The sequence below is a fragment of the Naegleria gruberi genome, assembly GCF_000004985.1.
Source record: "Naegleria gruberi genomic scaffold NAEGRscaffold_13, whole genome shotgun sequence".
Lineage (NCBI taxonomy): Eukaryota > Heterolobosea > Eutetramitea > Acrasida > Naegleriidae > Naegleria > Naegleria gruberi.
In genome coordinates, this window is record NW_003163314.1 from 478857 (window position 1) to 497198 (window position 18342).

General features: G+C 34.4%; 7 protein-coding genes across 7 annotated transcripts in view; 2 read left to right on the forward strand and 5 right to left on the reverse strand.

The window, feature by feature from the left end:
* The window catches only part of NAEGRDRAFT_65333 (uncharacterized protein), a gene marked incomplete at both ends in the record, with an annotated part of 2911 nt that extends 1391 nt beyond the window's left edge, over positions 1–1520 (reverse strand). Inside the window, 3 exons of the mRNA XM_002679584.1 lie at positions 175–1048; positions 1091–1431; positions 1503–1520. Of these exons, the coding sequence (XP_002679630.1) occupies positions 175–1048; positions 1091–1431; positions 1503–1520 (1233 nt within the window). The remainder of the gene's footprint in view (positions 1–174; positions 1049–1090; positions 1432–1502) is intronic.
* Positions 1521–1724: 204 nt separating this feature from the next.
* On the reverse strand, positions 1725–2153 carry NAEGRDRAFT_65334 (uncharacterized protein; the record flags this gene model as incomplete). The annotated part of the gene is made up of 1 exon (XM_002679585.1): positions 1725–2153. One exon carries the CDS (start codon positions 2151–2153, stop codon positions 1725–1727), a length of 429 nt encoding a protein of 142 aa, XP_002679631.1.
* A 245-nt stretch (positions 2154–2398) lies between these two features.
* Positions 2399–3028, reverse strand: NAEGRDRAFT_31998 (uncharacterized protein; the record flags this gene model as incomplete). The annotated part of the gene is made up of 1 exon (XM_002679586.1): positions 2399–3028. The coding sequence occupies one exon, from the start codon at positions 3026–3028 to the stop codon at positions 2399–2401; it is 630 nt and encodes a 209-aa protein (XP_002679632.1).
* A 5855-nt stretch (positions 3029–8883) lies between these two features.
* NAEGRDRAFT_65336 (uncharacterized protein) lies at positions 8884–13181 on the forward strand (the record flags this gene model as incomplete). Its single annotated transcript, XM_002679474.1, has 2 exons — positions 8884–11404; positions 11458–13181. 2 exons carry the CDS (start codon positions 8884–8886, stop codon positions 13179–13181), a joined length of 4245 nt encoding a protein of 1414 aa, XP_002679520.1.
* A 268-nt stretch (positions 13182–13449) lies between these two features.
* On the forward strand, positions 13450–15537 carry NAEGRDRAFT_65337 (uncharacterized protein; the record flags this gene model as incomplete). Its single annotated transcript, XM_002679475.1, has 1 exon — positions 13450–15537. One exon carries the CDS (start codon positions 13450–13452, stop codon positions 15535–15537), a length of 2088 nt encoding a protein of 695 aa, XP_002679521.1.
* A 205-nt stretch (positions 15538–15742) lies between these two features.
* Positions 15743–16036, reverse strand: NAEGRDRAFT_32004 (uncharacterized protein; the record flags this gene model as incomplete). The annotated part of the gene is made up of 1 exon (XM_002679587.1): positions 15743–16036. A coding segment is annotated over one exon (294 nt), but the record flags the coding sequence as incomplete, so codon positions are not given.
* Positions 16037–16274: 238 nt separating this feature from the next.
* Positions 16275–18342, reverse strand: part of NAEGRDRAFT_47624 (uncharacterized protein) — a gene marked incomplete at both ends in the record, with an annotated part of 2295 nt that continues 227 nt past the window's right edge. Inside the window, 4 exons of the mRNA XM_002679588.1 lie at positions 16275–16902; positions 17066–17243; positions 17447–17713; positions 17780–18258. Of these exons, the coding sequence (XP_002679634.1) occupies positions 16275–16902; positions 17066–17243; positions 17447–17713; positions 17780–18258 (1552 nt within the window). The remainder of the gene's footprint in view (positions 16903–17065; positions 17244–17446; positions 17714–17779; positions 18259–18342) is intronic.

The following is an 18342-nucleotide window of genomic DNA, read 5'->3' on the forward strand; positions in this document are numbered from 1 at the left end:
AGCCATAAATATTTTGGAGTATTTTTCAATTATATTGCTTGACAGTTTTGTCTGAATATTTAAGCATTCTTCAATGGTTTTGGATATAGAAGGTGAGAACTTTCTTGCATTTTCTTTGTTCAATTTAAATAGCAAATAAATAAATTCTCTATCTTTTTTAAATGATGAATCAACATATTTAAGTGCCAATATATCTTGTTTAACAGCTTCCGAAACAACTTCTCTATCTTTTTTAAATGATGAATCAGCATATCTAAGTGTTGATCCATGTTGTTTAACAGTTTCCAATATAAATTCTCTATCTTTTTTCAATAATGAATCAGCATATTCAAGTGCTCGTACATTTTGTTTAACAGCTTCCAATATAATTTCTCTATCTTTTTTAAATGATGAATCAGCATATTCAAGTGCCAATCCATTTTGTTTAACAGCTTCCAATATAATTTCTCTATCGTTTTTAAATGATGAATCAGCATATTCAAGTGCCAACCCATTTTGTTTAACAGCTTCCAATATAAATTCTCTATCTTTTTTAAATGATGAATCAGCATATTCAAGTGCCAATCCATTTTGTTTAACAGCTTCCAATATAATTTCTCTATCTTTTTTAAATGATGAATCAGCATATTCAAGTGCTCGTACATTTTGTTTAACAGCTTCCAATATAATTTCTCTATCTTTTTTAAATGATAAATCAGCATATTGAAGTGCTCGTCCATGTTGCTTAACAGCTTCCAATATAAATTCTCTATCTTTTAGAAATGATGAATCAGCATATTTAAGTGCATACCCATCTTGTTTAACAGCTTCCAATATAAATTCTCTATCTTTTTTAAATGATGAATCAGCATATTTAAGTGCATATCCATTTTGTTTAACAGCTTCCAATATAAATTCTCTATCTTTTTTAAATGATGAATCAGCATATTTAAGTGCCAATTCATTTTGTTTAACAGCTTCCAATATAATTTCTCTATCTTTTTTAAATGATGAATCAGCATATTCAAGTGCCCATCCATTTTGTTTAACAGCTTCCAATATAATTTCTCTATCTTTTTTAAATGATTAATCAGCATATTCAAGTGCCCACCCATTTTGTTTAACAGCTTCCAATACAATTTCTCTATCTTTTTTAAATGATGAATCAGCATATTGAAGTGCCCATCCATTTTGTTTAACAGCTTCCAATATAAATTCTCTATCTTTTTTAAATGATGAATCAGCATATTCAATTGCATATCCACGTCGTTTAACGGATTCCAATACAATTTCTCTATCTTTTTTAAATGATAAATCAGCATATTCAAGTGCCAATCCATGTTGTTTAACAGCTTCCAATACAATTTCTCTATCTTTTTTCAAAGATGAATCAGCATATTTAAGTGCATATCCATTTTGTTTAACATATTCCAATACATATTTCCTATCGGCCTATTGTTGTAATCATGAATCATCACATCAATAAAAATAATTATTTCCACCACACAGCAACAAATACCAACCCACTCGTTTTTGTTCATTTTTTTAAAGCTATTCTCGCCCATCACATTCCGAATCAACCATCAAGATGATTTTTACCACCAAAAAAGAACAGTTTCAATTATTACAGATGGGTTTTTTTATTATTGGATAGATACGTTCTATTTACAAGTTGAAAAAAAAATTCTCAATTTCTCTCAGTTATATGGTAGTTATATGATTACATTTCATTTCACATTAGATTACTAATAAGTATTCATGACTATGCGAGTAGCATCAGTACTCGATGGAATAACCATTTTTCGCTTCTGTCTCGTTTTTACAAGATATTGTTTTTTTGGGGGGAGAGTTAGATTGGTAGAATGAGTTCGAAGACATGGTCTCAAAGCTTGATATTCGTCTTCCATGATATCTTCCAAATCGAGAAGTTGATTGCTGGCAGTTGAAAAGAATGTGTCGTGGTGTGAGTTGTGGTGGTGGTGTGGATGGTGATGATTCATGGTTGGTAGTTTATTAGAGTTATTGAAGAGGAGGGAGCAGAGATTGTTTTCGAGATTAGAATTACTTTCAGCGAATAGGGAATGATTATTCGATTGATGATAGTGGTGATGATGTGCAAGGTGTTGTGTGTTTGAATTACTAGTAGTGTTAGTAGTAATTGAAGGTTTGAACATTTTATTTTCAAATTTCAAAGAAAACAAGAGTCAATTCGAATAAGTAAGCATTAACGTGACCGTTATTTATGGTCAAGGAGATGGTTGAAGAAATCTCTATGATGTTTCTCCTCGTGTAAATGTATCTTCAATTTCGTTGGAACCCAAACGATTCTTTCTTCCACAACCTAAATTTCCACTTTCCAATCATTGGATCATATTGGCCTTTAAAACACTTGCGTAAATTATACAAATTTGTTAATTTTCTATTTACGTCTTAAAAATTGCTCAGTGTATCTATAAATCATAATGGATGCACTCACATGCACATTCAAACTTCTTAATACACCCAACTGTGGAATTTCTACACAGGTATCCATCAATGACAGTAATTCAGGTGGCATGCCTTCCTTTTCATTCCCCAAACATATACAGCATCTTTCTGGGAATTCGTAATCTGGTAACATAACAGATGTGCTGGTTTGTTCTAGGCCTACGATTGTGTATCCCTCTTGTCTCTTTTGGGAAAGATATTGAGCAAGTTCTGTTGGTGGACAAGCTTCCACTGGAATCCAATGCTCGGCGCTCACAGAGATGGATTTAAACTCTTCCATTTCCACCACGTTCATATGAGGTAAAACTAGTTTTTCAGCACTGAAAATTTCACAAGTTCTTGCAAGACCAGCCAAGTTGGGAATCTTGTCAATGAGTGAGGCAATAACAATGATAGATTGTCTCTTTCCGTTCTTGTGTTGGAGGAGAGATCTTGGATTGAGTTCATTTTGAATTTCCATCTCTGACCAAGGAACGAATTTGGTTTGGAAGTTGAGAGTGGTGTTATCATCATCTTCAGAATGATTGTTTTCCTCATCTTCATTGTTTGTTGGCTCTCCCATTTGAACAATTTCCATTTCCGAATTATCAGTCAAGCCAAACTTGACGCGAAACTTGTCGATAATAGATGAATCGAATACACTTGCAATTCCCTTGAAAAACATGGTACTTGGATTCTTTCGTTCCTCAGCAGATTTTGATGGAGCTAAAAAGTCACTTGCCCATTCCTTGACCATTTTATCAGCCACATGAGAAACCACAGCTGATGCGGTAAAATCATCAATAGATCCCAATGTTGGAATAACTTGTTCACGTTTCAACAATGGTTCCATAATTGCTGTCATACTACTAACACCAAATTGAGGTGTAAATAATTTGTCAACCAAGAGTGATGTCTTTGTAATACCATGACCAGTCAAGTAGAAGAGTGAATAGATAATCAAATCAAAATTGTCCTTAATTCCTCTCATATGATCAATATTAGGATTGTCATTGATAAGACTAGTTCCTTCATAATAATAACTGAGATATAATTGCTGGGTGCTTTTAACAGGATCTACAACAATCAAGCTCTCATACTTGCTCAACCACTTTTGAATATTTTGAGCAGAGTGTAAGAATTGATAGACTTGTTTCAAGAGTTCATTATTCTTCAAGATTTCTTGGCCTCTCTTGTTGGACATTTCTTCCATTCTATAAAGGACATTTCTCAACATGATATGTGTAATAACTCTAACAGTGTGATGATTAGAAGTGGCGTAGACAAACAATCCATTCAACAACAAGGTAAGCCAGGTTTCCTTTTCAATATTCGAATCACTCAACAATAAATCTTCTGATGCATAAATGAGTACATTACCAACCAGTGAGACAACGGAACCAATGTATTGTTGTCTCTGGTTAATATCCTCCCTCAAGTGATGCAACAGAGATTTGATGCCCATAGCTGGGAATTTGAGCAAAAGAACAAGAGCAAACAATTCTTGAATCTTTCTTACAGATGGTGGATTATCTGAAAAGACGCAAGTCCAAACTCTACCCGTTCCATCCTCATCTAAAAGCTTCAAATCTTGAAGCATTTCAAAATCAATCTTTGGAGCAAGAATTCCAAGCAATTGCCAAATACGAAGCTTTTTGTAATGCTTTGGAGATCCAGGCATACATGATTGTTTCTTCATGTAGAATGATGAAATGTTAATATCAATAAGACTATCTGTCAATGCATAAAGGAATGATCTATCGAGAGTGGCATCAATCGAGTCAGCCATATAAAACATGGCAACTCTCAAAATCTTGACTGCATGGAACATTGAAGTGTAGAGTAGATTTCTACTGTAATTTGGTTTCTCTTGACTGAGAGCAAGGAATGACTTGAAACCCTTCTCAGTTTCCTCATACTCGTCATCTTCAGAAACTTCTGGACAATAAAAGATAAGAGTCATGAAATCGTTCAACAAGTGCTTTCTGGATTGATCCCCTTGATAGTCTCTCCATTGCTTGGAACCCAACAATTTGATGAATTGTAATCCTAGAATGGTTCCTACCTTTACAACAGTCTTGGAATATTCATTAATAATCTTTTCAAAGAGTTGGGAAATTCCCAATTCAGCATACAATGAAGCATCCTTACAAATTTCAAAATCTAACATTATTTCAAAGAAGGATGCAATATTAACATGTTCATTGGTGTATCTGTGTCCGTGAGAACCTCCTTCTGATCCTGTTGAGCCTTTCAAAATTCCCCAAGTACTATTAATGATCTTCTTGAGTTGGCTAGATGAAATAAAGTCCATTCCCAATCTGTTTTGTACTAACATGTGATGAACAACATATTTCAATGCATTAACAACAAGGATGGTTGATTCGTTGGACATTATATCCAAACAATCAATGCAATGTTCCAAAAATTGTGTGCATTCCTCCTTGCTGGCAAGCAATTCGCTAATCTTGGCATTTTCAACCTTGAGTGGTTGATGGAAGATGAGTGCAGCTAACGACTCCAAGCTTCCCCACTTCATATCAGAAATGCAGGCAATTAAAAAGTTTGGCTTCATGAGTGTAGTATCCAATTCTTCGTTCAACAATTGTTTGTATCCATACGAGCTGGATTTGATGGCATAGTAAGAGATGGAAGGCAATACATTGAACAGTTGCATGATTTGTTCTCCACTCCTAGTAAATGTCACAGCGAGGGCCAAGAATTTACAAACACACAAAGCCCTCAAAGTAATATTATTCACAAAGAGTGTGGCAGCACCAAAGTGTTGATTTCTCAATTCTCCTTCCTCTGAATCTCTTACAACAGTGTTTACAATGCTCTCAATCAAATCTTGTGAATGTAAACTGAAATAATTCAAGACTGAATTGTGCAATAGATTAATAATTGGCAAAAGGGACTCTCTTTCAAAGTATGCAAAATTGTCCTTATTCTTGAAAGCCATTTGTGAAATGGAAAGAAGAGCATTGATAAGGTTTTTAAATCTCTCATAGGAAGAGTACATGAAAATGGAATTATTTCCCTCTCTGAGAATTTGATGATAGGTCGACGAAATATCGCCCAAGCTAGTGCAAACTACAGACATAATTTCCGATTTGATGTACATGACAACTTCTTCGAGAATACTTCTAGTGCAAAGGAGATTCATCAAGTTTTCTCTGAATAGAGCCAAGAGAATATTTTCTTCCTTGCAAGGACTATCTGCAAAGAGATTTGAGTTCAACAAGGAAGAAAGCAAATTCAAAAGTCTAATCTTGATAACAGGAGACATTTGGGTATGGGTATAAAGACTACCAAGTGTTCCAGCAAACTCACAACAATCAAACTTTAACAAGTTGCCAAGTTGCTGAGACATTTGATCCTTCTTCCAATCTATAAAGTATAAAAGTGTAGCAAATCTTTCAGTGAAGAGATGAGCTTGAGTGTCTGATGTTGATTCATCAATAATCTTTCTCAAGAGACCTTGCATAAAGGATGTGACATGCTCTTGACTCTTACCTAACCAAGTTCTGATTTTTCTGGTAGTATCTGGATCTGAAAGATAGGCCAATGGATCAACACATGCTGCACTGCAGAAGAACCTTCCCAGAATTTCCATGGTTTGTTCCGAATCCTCCTTACACATCTTTTCAAAACTAAAGCAATTTAAAATGATTTCCAAAGAGGTACTGTACATTCTCAGTTTCAACCAAAGACTTTGCTCAGGCACTTGTTGTAAGATAATCTTGTCCACAAGAAGAGCCAATTCTTCAACGCTTAAAATTTCCTCCTCACTCAATTTGAGTCTCGCAAGAATGATCAAGAAGTAGGATGTTGCAATTCTGGACCATCTAGTGGAGCCAAAATTTGTCAGGAAGGTGCAAATGCTCGACTTGTATTCATCTATGCCCAGAGATTTACAAGCATTGAAATATGCTTCAAAAAAGAGGAAAATCTTCTCTCCAATATTATCCTTCTTGGTGGTGTAGAGTTTGCAATTTGAAGCACACTCCATGAATGATCCACAAATGAATGTATTATCCAATAGTAAATTCTTTCTCAACAAGGTATTTTCAAATTGAACCATGACATAATCTTGGATGGTCTTGTAGGCATCAAGCATTGAGTGAACAGCCAATTTTACAACACCAAGATTGGCGTGAGTCATTGCTCTAATCCACAAAATCTTGACAAATCTCTGATCAATGAAATAATTGTAATTTCTATCAGTTCCTTGTTTTGGCATGAGGTCAAAAACTAATCCCCAAACTGGGGTAATCAAGTGAATGGAGTGATTTCCTAGTGTTTCATAAATCATGAAAAATGTTTTCCATTGGTGTTGAAGAGAATCGTGGAGCTTGATCTCTACAATTTCTTCCTTAGGTCCTTTCTTGGCTTTTTTCTTCTTGGATTCTGTTTCCTTTGTCTTTTCAATTACATCCTTCGACACGAAAGGAGAGGACAAGTAGGAGGATATTGGTTCGGAATGTGAAATGTATGGATAATTATTGGTGGTATCGAGAATGATTCTCTTGAGCAAGAATAGAGCTCTCTTTCCTGTAAAGTTTTCAGCATGCCACACAAGACATTCAGCAATGCTTTCCCACAACCACTCACAGGTTCTCATATCGACAATGAAGGAGTTTCCTTCAATTCTGAAAAATTCATCATACCACTGGCACAATAACATGTAAGATTCTTGAAGTAATTGATCGAACAGGGATTTTCTACTGGCCTTATCAACGAGAAGTGGAATGGAATTGTCAAGCTTTCCAGATTGATTCATTATTTGAATGAGGTCCAATATTTGGGTTAAATGTTCTCGGCTAGCTGCAGTCACAAAGTGTGGCATTAAATTTAAAAAGCAACATTTTCTCAAATGTTCGGCAACCTTCAAATCAATCCTCCACATGGAAAAGGAAGTCAATGTAATTCCAAATCTCAAAACTCCTCTCTTTTCAATCATAATGTCGAATAATTCATTTCCAAACTGTTTCACAACCTCATTGGAAGATAATTTTTCCTCATCCAACAAGTACTTAGAAAAGAGCATGACATTTTCCAATGTCAACTCATCCACCAATGATGATGAAGATTCATCTTCCAACAAGATTCCTCTCTTTAGTGATGCCGTACAAAACTTGAGTAAATCAAAATTGCCACTTGAATGATCCCTCATGAAACGAATGATAATTTGAAGAGCAGTGGCTTGTATCTTCTTATTCAATCGAACGGCCAACATGGCAGAAGTCTTCTTTTCGTTATAAATTGTCAATTCCTCTTGTGATAAAGACAATTCTGTATGATGATTAACTGGTGAAGATAAAGATGATGATGATGAATGATAGGAAGGGAACAAAATTGTACTGCAAACATGTTCAATAAAGAAGGCTTGATGCTTAGCAATACTTTCCTTCAATCGTTCCTCCTTCATATAACAACTAGTATCCAATTGTAATTGTTCAAAGAGAACATCCAAAGTTGCAAGGCTATAATAAATTAATTCAATTGTTTTGTTTGATGAGGCCGAGGATGGAATTTGCCATGATAATGATGAAGAATTTGTATTGTTACTATTGTTCAATATTGTTGTTGTTATTGTTGGAGTTTCTACAGCAACAGCCAATGATACTAATTGTTCTAAAACTCCATCATATTCCTTCAGCAGTATTTGTTCTAATAATTTGTAAAGGTCTTGTCCCGAAAACTATCCACACATGTGAGAATTAATAATAAATAACAATGATGATAATGAAGATAATAATTGTTTGATAACACCAAATTAAATAATATAATATGATGATGATGATGATGATGAAGATAATGGAAAGATAATAATTTGTTGTTGGAAAAAAGTGCTCGTGATGAATAAAACCTACCATCAACAAGTTGAGAATAAAATCCTTTCGGATGGTCTTTCCTTGATAAATACCATCTTGAAGTTCATTGTTTTGTTTATCTTCTTCTTGTTGGGAACAGAGTTGAAACAAACGTTCAACAAAAAACATTTTTTTTCAAAATTCTGTTTGAATTTATTATTAAAAATTATTAAAAGTAATCCAGCAAAATTTTGCCAATAGTTAACACTTAGTTGGTTTCCTTAACCCTAACATAATAATATCTGTTCATGATTTCATCACTTGATGCGAAGGTTTGTTTTTTTTTTATTAAAAAATAAAAAATTAAATTACAAATTTTAACGGTAACTTTAAGCACACATTCTATTACAAGCAACAATAAAAGATTTTCTTTTCCAAATGAGACGTCAGAGCATGATGACACATTCATAAAAGTGATGATTCATTATAATGTGTGAAAATCGAAACACAAGGACTTTACTTTTATAATCGATAATTAGTAATGATGGCATGATTTTAATGCCCAGTTGACCAATAAATTTCACAATTCGGATAAAGTTTCTTCCTCAAGAATCTTAAAAAAATGGATCATCGTCTTATCATGTGGATATGCTCACTAGGTTTCGTCTTACTTCTTCTGACACAAACAGTTGCTGCAGTTGAAGTTTCGTATAACATTTCATTACTAGTAGGTGGTGGTAATCAATATGGAGATGGTTTGCCAGCTGATAAAATCAATCTCTACAACCCAACAGCAATAGCTTTCAACTCCAGAGGAGACATGTATGTGGTCGATGCACAACTCCAAGTTATTCGAAAGATAGCAAAAGATGGAATCACCACAACCATTGCAGGATTTCCACAAGATGCTGGTTACAATGGGGATAACATTCTAGCAAACAAAGCCAAGTTAAATTATCCTCGAGGTGTTGCGGTGAATGAAAATGATGAGATTTTCATTTCTGATAGTGGCAATTACAGAATACGAAAGATTTCAAATAGTGGTATTATATCAACTGTGGCAGGAACTGGGGAGAATGGTTTTATGGATCATGTACTGGCTATTAACGGCAAGTTTGGAAATCCATCACATTTGCTTTATACGAATAGTACTCTCTATATCAATGACCAATCGAATAACAAGATTAGAAAGTTGGATTTCACAACAGGCTCACTCTCAACAGTCGAAACCTATCCATTAGGAAAGAGTTCAAATGGCAAGGATTACTACTTTGCCAACTTTGCAGGTGTCATTACCAAGTTAGATTCGAATAGTGGAAATAGCACAAAAATTGGCTCAGAACTCTCACCAAATCTCTCCAGCTTTATTCAATACAGTTCTCAATTGGACTGCTTCTTCTATTCCATCTATTCCGATTATAAGGTCTATAGACAATCTTTGACAGGAGTTGTCTCAACATTTGCTGGTTCCAATGAAAATTCTGGAAATATTGCAAATTTCAGTGGAGAGGGAAATCTTGCAGTGAATGCAACAATTGGTTCTCCAGCTGGTCTTTTGATTCGTGATGGATATTTGTATGTTGCCATGCAGACGAATAGTAGAATTGGGAGAGTGGAGCTCAGTAGTGGGATAATTACGACATTTGCAGGAGTGGATGCTAATAGTATGTTTGAAGGGGTGTTTGGAAATGCTACCTATTTATCAGATTCATCAGTTAGAAATATGGTATTCGAAACTGAAAGTTCCGTTTATTTTAGTGAATCAAACAAAATTCGAATGATTGATAAGAGAACGAGCTTGATCCGAACAATAGTCAAAACTTCTTCAGCTATCGAGTGTTTTACCTATTTCAATAATACTCTCTACTTGGTAATCAATTATGCAACCATATATAGAGTGGATTCGAATAATTCTTCTTTGCATCACTTTGCTGGTTCATTAGGAACTATTGTACAGAATCGACCTGCACTTGGAGTACAATTCATGCCAAAGGGCATATCATTCAATCAGAAAACCGGTGATTTATATGTGTCAGATTCTTTACAACATATCATTTCCAAAATTACTAAAAATGGTCAACTTTCAGTTATTGCAGGTAGTGTCAGTAATCCAGGATTTAGTGGAGATAATCAATTGGCAATTAATAGTCTACTCTATAGTCCACAAGACATTGTCGTCAATTCACAAAGCGGTGAAATCTTCTTTGTGGATGCATCGAATCAGAAGATTCGTAAAATAGATTCGAATGGAATTATTTCTACTCTAATAAGTGTTTCTTATCCTGAACATATGGAAATTAATCCATCAACAAACGAACTCTACATTGCATATGGTTGCAGAATTGTCAAATTTTCTGCTGTTAATGGAACCATGACAGGAATTCTTGCTGGAACTGGAGCAGCTTGTGCATATAATGGAGATAACATTCCAGCAATTAATGCACAGATAAAAGTTGACGGGATGACCATTAATTCCAATGGAGAAGTTTTCTTCATTTCAGAGGGTTCAAGGATTCGTAAAATTGATTCGAATGGAATTATTTCGACCATTGCAGGAACTGGAACTCTTGGTTACAATGGCGATAATATTCCAGCAGTTACAAGTCAATTAAATAATCCTACTGGTATAGCAATTAGTCCAACAACTGGTGAAGTATTCATTTCGGATACAACTAATCTTAGAATTAGAAAAATAGATTCGAAAGGCATAATTTCAACCATTGCTGGTACAGGAACTCTTGGTTACAATGGAGAAAATGTAGTTGCCACCAATGCTGACCTCTATCATCCATCTGGTCTTTCATTCTTCAATGGAGAGCTCTATTTTGTTGCATATGATAGAATTCGAAAGGTTTCGACTGAGAATCTAGTTTCTACAATTGCAGGTGGAGACGGAGATGGAGGACCAGCACAATACTCAAATCTAGAACAGGTGAGATTCATGACCATGTCCAACTTGGGAGAAATGTTCATGGCTACTGGAAACAGAATACGAAAGATATCCACAACAGGTATCATTTCAACTGTGGCAGGAATGATTTATAATTTCGGATATAATGGAGATAGAAAGATTGCTACCACTGCCCACTTGTGGAATCCGATTGGAATTTCCCTTAATAGTGAAGGAGAAGTTTATATTGCAGGTATGTGATATTCGAAAGTCAAGTTTAATTTATTTTTATAATAATTTGATTAGATTTGAGCAATCATAGAATTCGAAAGGTTTCCAAGAGTGGAATAATTTCGACAATTGCTGGATTAGGAGCTGCTGGATATATCGATAACGTACTCGCAACAGAAAGTCAACTAAATGCACCGAAAGGAGTTGTTGTTGCCCCAAGTGGTGAGGTGTTTATTGCAGATTCGAATAATAACAAAGTTCGTAAAATATCAACGAGTGGAATAATTTCTACAATTGCAGGAGGTGGAAGCATTGGTTTAACCGCTGAAACTCAATTGGCCACTTTGACAAAACTTACAGAACCAAGCTCTGTAAATGTAAATTCCAATGGAGAAGTGTTAATATTTGATAGGAATAGTATTAGAAAATTATTACCTTTGGCCATAACCTGTTTTGGTAAATTTGATTCAGAAGCATGTTCTGGAAAAGGAAAATGCATATCCTACGACAAGTGCGCTTGTTCAATAGAATCAGGATCTTCAACCTATTATGGACCTATTTGTGAAAAGTTTGATTGTAATGGAAAACCAATGAATGAATCAGGTGTGTGCTCTGGAAGAGGAAAATGTCTTTCACCAAATTCATGCTCGTGTCTGGATGGATTTTATGGTTCCAATTGTGAGAATAGTTTGGTAACGCCTGGAACTAGTCGACAGGTAGCAACGAGTGAAAAGACAATTGGGCAGGATAATACTTTGGTTATTGTGTTGGCTATTATCATTCCAATTATATTCATTGCCTTGATTGTTGTCATTGTTTTGGTCATTGTTGCAGTTGTGTTTTTCAAAAGAAAGCAGACGAAAGCAGGAAAATCTGGTTATCAAACAAAGGCCAACACTGAGCTAGAAACCTTTACAATTCCAGATTTTCCCTCAGAGGGAAGTTTATTTCTTCAACCCTTAATGAGTATTTCGAGTACTGGTAAGAAGGAAGAGCCATTCAATCCACTCTCTAGATATTCCAACTTGGAGAAGGTGGGCCAAGGAAGTTTCGGCAATGTTTTCAAGGCATTTGATGAGAAAACCAAAACCACAAAAGCTATTAAGGTAATCAAATATTCAAACATTGATGAGTTGAACAATTTCATGAGAGAGGGAGCTCAACTAATGAACGTCAATCATCCTAATATTCTGAAAGTGAATGAGTTTTTTATTGGACAGGATCAAATGTTGTGTATTGACACTGATTTTTATGAGAAGGGAGATTTGGTGAGATTGACCAACATTGATTTTGATTGTTCTGAAAAACTATTGAAGGAAATAATTCATCAAACATGTAAGGCATTAGATTATATTCATTGTACCATGAATGTCATTCACAGAGATATCAAACCATCAAATATTTTCATTAAGAGTTTGGAGAATGATAGCATCCACCTCATTATCGCAGATTTTGGATTGGCCAAGTCAAATATGGCCTCAGTGATGCATTCATTTGCTGGAACTCCACTTTTTATGAGTCCAGAATTGGGATTTGGTGGAAAATATTACCACAATACAGATGTTTACTCGTTGGGAGTAACTCTGTATCAGATAATGACAAAGGATACAGTGACATCTATTAGTCAACTCTACGTTTCAAAGGATCAAGAAACTGTAACTCAAATTCTTAGAAAAAAGATGAAGGAAGCAGAGTTATATTCTGATAAGGTAATCAATATTGTTTTATCAATGCTTTCTAAGGATAGTGTAACCAGACCTCAAGCTCAGGACATTTTGAATGATCCTTACTTTAGATAAAAAAGTAACAATTTTTCAACTGACTTTACAAAATGTAATTATTGTAAACTTTTAAAAATAAATCTTCCTCCAGCAAATACTGGAAATCAAAAATCAAAAAAAATGAAGAATTGGTACGCGCCAAATGGTAAAACGGATGATGAAGAGAATGACCCCTTTAATATTCATACTATGAAAGCTAGTTTATCGAATGAATATAAATTCTGCAACCATTCCGATCGAAGAATTATTCTCCCAATTCAAACAATATTTACTAAATTACCTGATCATGGATGAAACTGATGAGAATGATCGTGTATTAATTAATTTAACTTGTAGTAACTCTTCTCCGGGTGCTAATGATGATTGGCATACTATTTCGGGAGAATTGCAATCGATTTATTTGATCATGATGAATAAGAATCAAAGCACGAGTAATTTTGAAGATAAGAAATTAATAATAATACCACCATGGTTAGACTCTTTAAATTCCATTGCCAATGTTGAATTTGTTAAACAATTTACAATTGAAGAGAATGATGATGAAATGATTAGAAATTTCAAATTGTTGAGATTGGCTATTGATGTCTTTAGAACAGGGATGGCTCAGAGTAGTTTGATAACTGGATTTTTCAAGCATTTCTTTTATTGTCTTGATGAATCTGTTGGAGAGTGTTTGGATTTGAAAAGACAAGTTAATACTCAACAACTTGTCAGAGTTGTGTTTAATCAATCGACCAAGATACCTGACTGGAAAGTTGGTATTCTTGTCGTATTGGCACAAATGATACACCGTTATTTCTTGAATGAGTGGATTGGATTCTATTTGTTTCTTATTCAATATTATAATATAAGAGCTTGGGAGGAAAGATTTATTGAGATGACTGATATGGATTACAAACTATTGAATGAATTATTCACTATTCCAATTGACAAGTTTTCGAATCTGTTTAAAGCTAATTTGGCTAAAGTGGTTTACCAACATTTCCAATGTTATAATACTAAATTGAAAATTCTTCCAAAATTATTGCAAGAACTTGGTATGCCTGAGCATAATACGCTTATGGAGACATTTAAACACGAGCTGAACTATGATATGCAAATGATTGTAAATGAGAGCTCCAGAAATCTCAGCTCTGAATCTATCAGAAAGGAGAGAATACTAAAAATATTTTACCTTTGCAAGGTTTTTTATGGATTCAAACAATTTGGTTCAGAAATAACTGAGCAATTCAAATATTTACATTTGAGTCTTTTACAAAGCAGAGACGAAGAGATTGTACAAGAGAGTTTGGAAATGCTTCATGTAGCACCTAATATCTCGTCAGCAACAGTCGCATCAAACTCAATAGAATTGATAGTAGTATTGACAGAATTGTTTGAACACAGGAAAGAATCTATCAGAGAGGAAGCATACAAATGGTGTTCCAAACTATTAGTTCGAACAACTTGTATGATTGATGCTCCCCTTTGTTCAAAGCAAATTCTAAATGCTTTAATGAATGCTCCTGTCCTTACTAATAATCTTATTGAACTAGCCACATCTGCATTCAATTGCTTTAAATATTTGCATGATTACAATGAACAATATCTAAATTTTTTCCACAAGATTGTTGAAATATTGCGTATTTCAATCAATAATGACAAAGAGAGAGTGGAAATAACACTACGAGCAATACCCCAAATTGTTGATTTAGACACTGAAATTCGTACTGTAATTTTAAATCTTCCTCTAAATGATTTGGTCAACTTTTGCCTCACCAATGAAATTTCAATTCCAACAGAAATTATCACAATAATCATGGGAATAACTGGTTCTGGTACTGAATTGGTAAAACTTCTTTTATGCACTTCTGATACCAGTCTACACTGTGTTCTAGCTGATTTACTGAATAAGAATTTTGTTGAGACAGGTTCTTTATTGATATCACAAGAAGAAATAGACCGTTTGATTAATCAGAAATTGTCTATTTCCCAATTCTTTAAGAATTATGAGATTAATTGTTTTATTTATAAGGTAGCTCACTTTTATTCTGATACTGTGGGGCTAGCAATACATTTGAATGCATGTCCTGCTTTCATGTTTGACCAAGTGGATGGGAAAGGAAAAGTTCCTGAAATTGTTGTTTTGAATTATTTAAACTTATTAGAAATTATTCTAGATAGAGAATTTGAAACAATATCAGACAATGTGGATATCATTATGGAAACACTTGAGGATATTTCAACTCTAGGTTATCCTTTGAAAATACGTGCAATGATTGAACGTATTCTAAAGTTGCTGCGTTTGCATGACATTGATGATTGGCGTAAAGGTTTTGACCATAATAGCATCCCTGTTTATGAAGGCAATGATGATGATTTAACGTATTGGTAACGTGATTTATTTTCTTGGAATGAAATCAATAAGAAGAGTTTCTTCAGGTCTGAGAGTGACTCTGATATCAACTTTCATCTTGTAATTTGGATTGGAGAGTTTGAATGAAAAGTGTTTAGCCAATCTTGCCAATGCCAAAACACCTTCAACTTCAGCAAAATGCTTTCCAACTATTTAATCCACATTAATTTGTGTTGAAATAATGCTAAAACTTACTGCAAATACGTCCTCCAATTCCAAATGGTGTATAAACGAAAGGATTAGTTTGTGGATTGATAAGCTCCTTTTCCTCATTTAAAAATCTTGAAGGACGGAATTCATCAGGGTTATCCCAATACTTTTCACTTCTCATTGCAGTAACCCAACTGTATAAACAAAGAGTTCCCTTTGGAATATTCAACCCCTTAAAGTCAACACTCTTTGTCAATTGTCTAATAATTCCAATCGCAACAGGATACAATCTCAAAGTTTCCTTAAAAAGTGCCTTGATGTAATCCAATTTTCCACTTTGGAAATCTTCATAATCAAATGTTTCCTTTCCATTCACTTTCTCAAAGTTATCCAAAAAATCGTGGAGTTCTTGTTGAACTTTTGGATTCACACAGAGACTATAAATGGCAAATCCAAGAGTTCTTGCAGTCGTCTCAAATATTTTGTTAAACACTTGTAAAATCAATTATAAACCCACCTCATAAAGTCATTTAATAAAATCCAGTAAATATGTCTTTAAATAAAGGTTATTGTGTTTTAACTTTCTTATTTGATTCCTTGTTTGACTTTTGCTTTCTTTTAACAGATACTATTCCTTCAATTTTTAGAAGTAGTGTCTTAACAGCATTTCTTATTGTCATACGGTCACTTGGAAACCCTAAAGAAGCAATGTATTTCTTCAAGCAGAAAGTGGCAGCGGATTGATGGTTGTCCATTTCACGAATTTCCCATCTATTCCCATAACCTATTTTAGCAGAAACTAGATCAGTATCAACATTTTGCACTATCATTCCGTTAAACATTGGGAAGGAGTGATTACTCTTCTTGAAACAGTACATCTTCTTCATTGATTCACCTGTTAATCTTTGAACTGTAAGGTTAAATGCTTTAAACACAACATCTGCATTTACTTTCTTTTTCTCAAGTCCTTCACTTTCAAAAATGGTCATGTTCTTACCAGTCATTTTCAAACCTGTAGTTTCTTCACACACTTTACCCACGCCAGTCTTTAACCCAAGCATGGTTGCACAATGGTGGACCTGATTAAAGTACTGTTGGTGAGTATCTGAAATTGAACAATTCTGACCAAACGTAATACGATTACTCTCTAATGTGCCATCTCCTTGTACAGAACCTTCAAAAAATTTGTACAAGCTAAACATACCGAAATTGGTAATGTTGAAGATGGAGGAGAAATTCTTTCTAGTTTTGTAACTGCCATTATACTTATTACATAACAATTCTATTGCTTTTAAAAATCTGTGTAAGCCAGTACTATTTGTTACTAGTAAAAATGTATTGAAAGTGAAAAACATACCATGCAGGTGCAACAAGTATGGACCCGGATATTTGATAACCATTTTGTAAGACTCGTTCAATATCCTTGTCAGCATTCTTATCATTGAGCTTAATGGTGACATACTCTTCCTCTTTCTTGAATTTAAGATCCTCTCTTATTGTCTCTGAATTCAATTCACAAATTTCTTTTAAGAAATCTGTAAAATAATAGGTTAGTTCTTGCTCATTTTTGGCATTAAAATACAATTTAAAGTATCCTCCATCACCATCTGCTAAATAGGCTCCCAATAATTGAACCATTACTCCCTGTTTGTCTTTGGAGTCAACCAGAGTTGGGAAAGTTCTGAACAAAATGTCAAAATCTTTAAAATATTATGAGAATAATTCATAAAATACTTACATTCTTTTGTTTGGGTGGTGTCAGTAAGTTGACCACATGGTAATGATGTTCTTACTAGCTTTTCCTTAGATTTCAATTGATAGTTATTAATAATGAACATATTGTCTTGAATATCTGATACAGGTAATCTCACACTACAGTACTCATCTGGACGGACTTGAACTTCATTGGCATAGACGAAACGTTTCTCTTCAACAATTCGAGCACATTCATTGAAATGTAATTTTGCTTTGAAACAAGTAGCACTCAACTCTAATACTTCATTTGCTGGAAACAATTTACATTCTGTCATTATTATTATTCTTTGAAAATTGTAATTGAAATGAAACTTACCAATTTCTTCCACATTAAATCCAGATTCAATACTATATGTTTCATATGTTCCACTGGAAAGATAAATCTCCTCAATGGTTTTTTTGACCAATCTACCAGTTGCAACCTCACGTACACTAAATTCAGTATCTCCAGCCATGTAAGAACGATGAAATGTTTCTTCATCAACTTCATCTGCTTGATCCACCAACAAAGTTGATGCTGGAACCCCATTGTATCTACTTGTTGGGATATTGAAGAATTCGTAAAGAGAGATATCATTCAAATCTGTCTCTGAAATCGTTGCTTGAAAGATATCGTTCACCTTCTTTTCAATTGGATCATTCTGTCTACTTTCTAATAGCATAAACTGGCGTTGACAAGAATGAGCATCTCTGTTGCTGCTAATTAGTTTCTCAATCTCCTTCCACTTCCTTCCATGCAAATTGACTAACTCAGTCAATTCGCGCTTCTCTTCCAAGGTCCAAAATGGCCTGACGCTGTTGAAATCATTAGAATCCAACCCTTGCTTTCTGACTAAAACATTAAATTGCTGTTGGCAAGCTCTAGCTCCTTTTCCTAAT